This window comes from Coturnix japonica, chromosome 27, assembly GCF_054131305.1.
Source record: "Coturnix japonica strain WE chromosome 27, WE-NBRP24, whole genome shotgun sequence".
NCBI classification, from domain to species: Eukaryota; Metazoa; Chordata; class Aves; order Galliformes; family Phasianidae; genus Coturnix; species Coturnix japonica.
The window spans coordinates 840,480-845,563 of NC_140689.1; the positions used below are offsets into that span (position 1 = coordinate 840,480).

At 56.0% G+C, this 5,084-nt stretch overlaps 1 protein-coding gene across 1 annotated transcript; it reads right to left on the reverse strand.

Moving 5' to 3' along the window:
- Positions 1-1,002: 1,002 nt before the first annotated feature.
- On the reverse strand, positions 1,003-4,713 carry LOC146756321 (uncharacterized). Its single transcript, XM_085524365.1, has 8 exons — positions 4,547-4,713; positions 4,285-4,346; positions 3,851-4,001; positions 3,389-3,645; positions 3,118-3,203; positions 2,463-2,554; positions 1,851-1,953; positions 1,003-1,528 (listed from the first exon to the last, which is right to left on the reverse strand). Exons 1-8 carry the CDS (start codon positions 4,671-4,673, stop codon positions 1,003-1,005), a joined length of 1,404 nt encoding a protein of 467 aa, XP_085380491.1. The 5' UTR covers positions 4,674-4,713.
- Between the last annotated feature and the right edge of the window lie 371 nt (positions 4,714-5,084).

Sequence of the window (5,084 nt, forward strand, 5' to 3'; positions counted from 1 at the left end):
GGAGACAGGAGAGCATGCTTAGCCTTGTGTTGTCGGTTGTATCCAGCCATGGCAACCACAGCTGAAGCATCTTCCATCTTCATTAGGCATTCCTCTGCCTGTTCCTTTTTGTCTCTGTTTGATGCCAAGGCTCCAAGGGGGTCTCGGAAGGAAGAGTCCCCATTGTCCCTCTACCTCTGCTTCTCTTCAGGGAGGTGACACTGTCTCACTCCCATTATCAGAGCGAGAGGGAAGTTCTTTTAATGTACGTGTACCCGACGGAGAGATTAAGACACAAGGAGTTAAATGTTTTGTTTGCCCGTCCAGTTTATTGCCAATTAAGTTGCTTAGGGAGATGTGGAAGGGAAGACGGGCAATAGAAAAGGTAGGAAATAAAAGCAAACAGTATATAGGAAACAAAAGAGAGATGGTCACTGCCATGGGTTAGGGACAGGGTTGGGTTTGGGGTTGGGGTTAAGTTTATGTAGGTCCAGATGTTGATCTTCTGAAGTGATGTGCCATCAGGTGTTGTTGTTTTGCTGATGAAAACAGCAGTTGTCCCAACTTATCAATAAGTCCAACAGAGGTGGAGTTCGCTCTCCTTGGAGTGGCAGCTTCTGGTTTGGGGATCTCAGCAGTAAGGGAGGTGCCCACCTGTATCCTGTTTCTCACAGGATACGATGGTATCGTTCCCCAGTTCTCCCATACCGAGCTGGAGTGAGGTTTTGGTCCCAGATCTTCCAGCAGGAAACACTTCTGAGCACTGTCTTCCAAAGGCAAACAGCTCCAAAGAAATGCTTTCCAATGTCAAACTGTCCTCCAAGTGACGGTGATTGCCACAGCCACCTCTCATGTCCTGGATACGTCAGAGTCTTATGGCAAGAAGTGCCTCCGAAAGCCAACTTGGAGCCAGAACCAAAGAAGGGTTCAGATGGGCACCCAGTAATGGCACAGCTAGGAATGGCACAGCTGTTTGGCAGCCTCAGGTGGAGCTGTGCTTCTTTTGGGCACCCCATGCCCTGGTCAGTGTGGACAGGACATCCCCCACCTGGGGAGCCCCGCTTTGCTCTTTGGTGGCTGACTCTGCAGAGATCCGCTCCCCTTGTGCCTCAGTGGCAGCAGACCAAAGGAGCTGTAGGTGCGCTCCTTGGGCAGGCTGGTCTCGGAGCTCGAGGACCATAGGGCTGCCAGTGGTGTCTGTGGCACGGCTGGGGCTCCACTGCGCTTGGCCTTTCTGAGCTTGGCCTGGGGCTTTTTTGGCTCTTCTACTACAGTGGGGACCCTCACAAAGTCTGGGTCTTCTTCTTCTATGGCAATTGGAGGTTGCTCTGCCTCTGCTGGTGCTGGTCCCATCTCTGCCTCTTTGCTTTCAGTAGCAGATTGCACTTCATCCTCTTTGGTTTCTGGAGAGCTTTTTTCCTCGGTCTCTAAGCTTTCAGAAGAGCTTTTGACCTCGGCCTCTTTGCTTTTTTTGGAGCGTTTTGCCTTCTTCTTCTTTTTCTTACGCTTCTTCTTGTCAGAAGGCGCCTGCAGTTCCTCTGTCTCCTCACTGCAAAGACACAAGGGGAGGGGTCAGCCTGAGTGGGTGATGGTTTTGGGGCCGTATCCTGCAACCCCGAGCCAGGACCCTTGGCTGCAATGCAGCCTTCCCCATGCACAGCTCTTGGGTTGCACTGGAGCTCTCCTGAGGGCTGAAGAGGGGCCAGCCATGTGAAATGGAGGCTCGCAGCAGCCCAATCCCACCCCTCCTTGTGCTACACTCAGCACCGCTGTGTGGCCCCGAACAGTGACTGTGTGGGGCTGGGGAATGGGCTCTTTAAAGGCCAAGGAAACACCCCGTGCAGACCCCAACCCTGAGCCTGCAGTCTCACCTGTCCTCCTCCTCCTCATCGCTTTCTGCCTCTTTGGGCGGTTCTTCCACCAGAAAGGTGACAGTGATCCAGCTGGGGAGGGGTGGCAATGCTGGAGGTTCCTCTGCAGCTGGGAAGGAGAGATCTGGTCAGAGGAGACTGATCCTGAACCTGCTGCCTGGTGACAGGCAGGGCTGCTCAGGCCTGACCCAAACCACCCAAGATGGACGCTCTGCCATCTCCACAGACTGTGGGCCCTCTGTGCCTTGTGCCCAGCTCCTCCTCTCCGGGATGCAGCTCTGTGTTGGGAGTGCATGAGTGGCATCAGCTTTGGGAAGGAGGAGCTGGGTGGTGCCTGTGAGGTGACAGCCTCTTTTGGGGGCTCATTTCCTGGGGGGAGGACAAGGCCCAGGAGCCCCCCTTCTCTTGCCATACCCAGGGCTGGGGGCTCTGTGGGAACATCACACCTAGATCCTGGATTTCATCAGGGCAACTTGTGCTCAGGAGGAGAGGCAGTGCAGGGCTGGAGTCAATGGTTATGGCAGTCAGAGCTTTTGGGTGATGGTGGGCTGGGCATTTTCCCATCGCACGTTGGTTGTATGTGGGATGGAGAGGAGCTGGCGGCTGCTTTACCTTTTTTGGCCTGGACAAGAGGTAGCAATGGGACTCGTGGGGGTCTGCAGCGTTGCCCGGGTGGTGGTTTGGGTGCAAACTCCCGACGAAACCTGGACAAAAGGAGGAGACACGAGTGTGACCCAGGGCTCCAGCTGCCCTTTCTGATCACTGTCATCACCTGCTCACAGGCAGACGGTCACCTTGCCTAAAAGCCGCACCTCCCCAGTGTCCACAGCCCCAGTACCAAGGGCTGTCCTGGGAAATCACAGAATCAATCACAGAATGACCCGGGTTGGAAGGGACTGGACTCAAGGATCATGTTTCAACCCCCTGATCGCAGGGCACCAAACATCCACATTCACTAGATCAGGTTGCCCAGTGCCCCGTCCAACCTGGCCTTGAACGCCTCCAAGGACGGGTCATCCACAACCTAAAATGGAGCCACCCAGGCCACGATGGGATGAAAATGTCCCCTAAATCCCTTCATCTCTCCCATCAAATCTATCTGAGGACAAGCTGGAACACGAGAGCTGCCCATTTTCTGCCTCGCTCCACTGAGCTAATTCTGCCTGTGTTCCCATGGCAGGACACTCGTGGTCACAAGGAGCAAATGCTGCTGCAGGAGAGCTGAGCAGCTGCGTCAAGCAGGGGCTGCAGCCACAAATGCACCCACCTGGGAAAGACAACGACTCGGCCAGAGAGTGTCAGGGAGGCAACCGCTGTCACCGGGGTCACCACCATGTCCAGCAGCCAGGGCGCCTGCAGGGGAGGAACAGGGAGGATGTGGGACGTCCTGGTCACGCTGAGGCACTGGAGGCTGCTGGAGGAGCACAAGGCCGGCAGAGCTGGCAGCACCGCAGCACTTGCATTGCCCGAGCAGCAGGCCAGGTCCTGGAGAGCCACGTGCAGGCAGCGCAAGGGCCGTGGAGAAACCAAAACCTTACCTTGAAAACAACCTTCTCGAGTTTCTCCTTCCCGCAGATCTTCTCAAGGAAGTCATAGTAGAACTTCATTTGGACCCTCGCTCTCTCGATGAGGAGCACTCCGATGTCCTTCAGGACAAAGGCGATGTCCTCCCCCTTCCTCAGGCACTGGGAGACGAGCGTTGTGGTGCCAAATATGCAGGCCTTCCCAGTCTGCCAGCTCACAGATGCGGCCTCAGCCACCTCAGCGTATTTGAGGGTCTCCATTTTATTGAGGCCTGGAAAATCACACCAGAATGTCAGAGTCCATCACGCGGTGGGTCTTCCAGCACTGCCACCCAACTGCTACACATTGCAGTCGCCAGCCAGGACAAGCTCATGTTTGGACGGGCTCCATGGAGGGGGAGGTTTGATTTCAGAATGGAGGCTGTAGCCCCGTTTGTCCTGTCTGGGCAGCCAGAAAGGGTTGAAGCCCCATCCTACCTGGCGGGTATTCCTCGTTCATCTGGTCATGGATGCTCGCAAGGTTCTTGGCCAGGTGAAACACAGGCAACTGCATGGTCATGTTTCCTTTCCCAACTCTGATCCGTTCAGAGACAATGCTGAAGGAACCGAAGGTGGGAACTCGGACCCCCTGTGCATGGAAGAGAAGGGAAGGGCCAAAGGGTTAAGGCTGGAGGAAGAGCTGAAGGCTGCCCTGTGTGGGGACTGTGCTTTTGGAGTGGATTCAGCCCCAGCACACTACAGCACACAGCACAAGTCATAGCCTGTATGCACAAGGCCCACTGGTACTTTACAGTGACTTTGGGGCCAAGTTCCCTGCTTTCTGCGGAGGGGAAGTCACTGCCTTCTGTGGCCAAACGCAAAGGACTCTGCAGCCCTCCAAACAGGCCAGCAGGAAGAAGGCGTCGACCCACCTTGCGTAGCAGGAGCTGCTCTTGTATGTGCGTGGCCACCGCATCCCAGACAGCAAGTCGCTCTGGAGGGCAGAGGAAAAGCAGGTCACACTCTGCATCTGCCGCTTCCCAAGGGCGCTTCTCTCAGCCCGGGACGGAGGTGGCAGATGGAAAGTGTCGGCACCGTCCCCAGCCCTGAGATGATCCCCATGCTGTGTCAGGCCCGCTCAGCGCCAGCACTTGGAGGCAGCTCTGCTCCAGTGGTGGCTGCAGACCCACGTACCTTTGGCGGTGACCTCTGGCGTTTTGTAGTCACGCTGTGGAGCTGGGCCATCCTGCCAGAATCTCATCTTGGCCCGCTTCACCGCAGCAGGGCGCTCCGCGTTGGCAACAGCCACGTGGGAACTCATCCCTTCCAGATGCGTCTGCTCTCTGTCAGATGCTCCTTCAGGATGCAGGACATAGCACTGGGCACTGCCTGCAGAACCCTCCCGGGTGGCCATGTCATAAACGTGGCCACGGCGACGCGGTGACAGCGTGGCCAGTGCTGGCAGCTGCCCATTATGACACGGCACCAGCCCAGCTCTGCCCCGTGCTGGTTGGCACTCCCCATTCCTGGAGCCCTTGTGTGCCAGCAGCACCTCACCAGAGGAGGAGGCAGTGGGCCCCGTGGGCAGGCTGGTTCTGAAACACCATTCTGAATCACAGAATCACAGAATCATAGAATTATCAAGGTTGGAAAAGACCTAGAAGATCATCCAGTCCAACCATCAGCAATACTTCCCAGTTAAATCATATCCCTAAACACAACAACACATAGG

Bases quoted from the DNA above. Each gene is read 5' to 3' on its own strand.
- LOC146756321 (XM_085524365.1), bottom strand. From the start codon at position 4,673: ATGAGTTCCCACGTGGCTGTTGCCAACGCGGAGCGCCCTGCTGCGGTG. The intron at 4,347-4,546 runs GTACGTGGGTCT...TCTGCCCTCCAG, and splicing joins GCCAGAGGTCACCGCCAAAG to AGCGACTTGCTGTCTGGGAT. The intron at 3,646-3,850 runs GTAGGATGGGGC...GTGATTTTCCAG, and splicing joins GAACGAGGAATACCCGCCAG to GCCTCAATAAAATGGAGACC.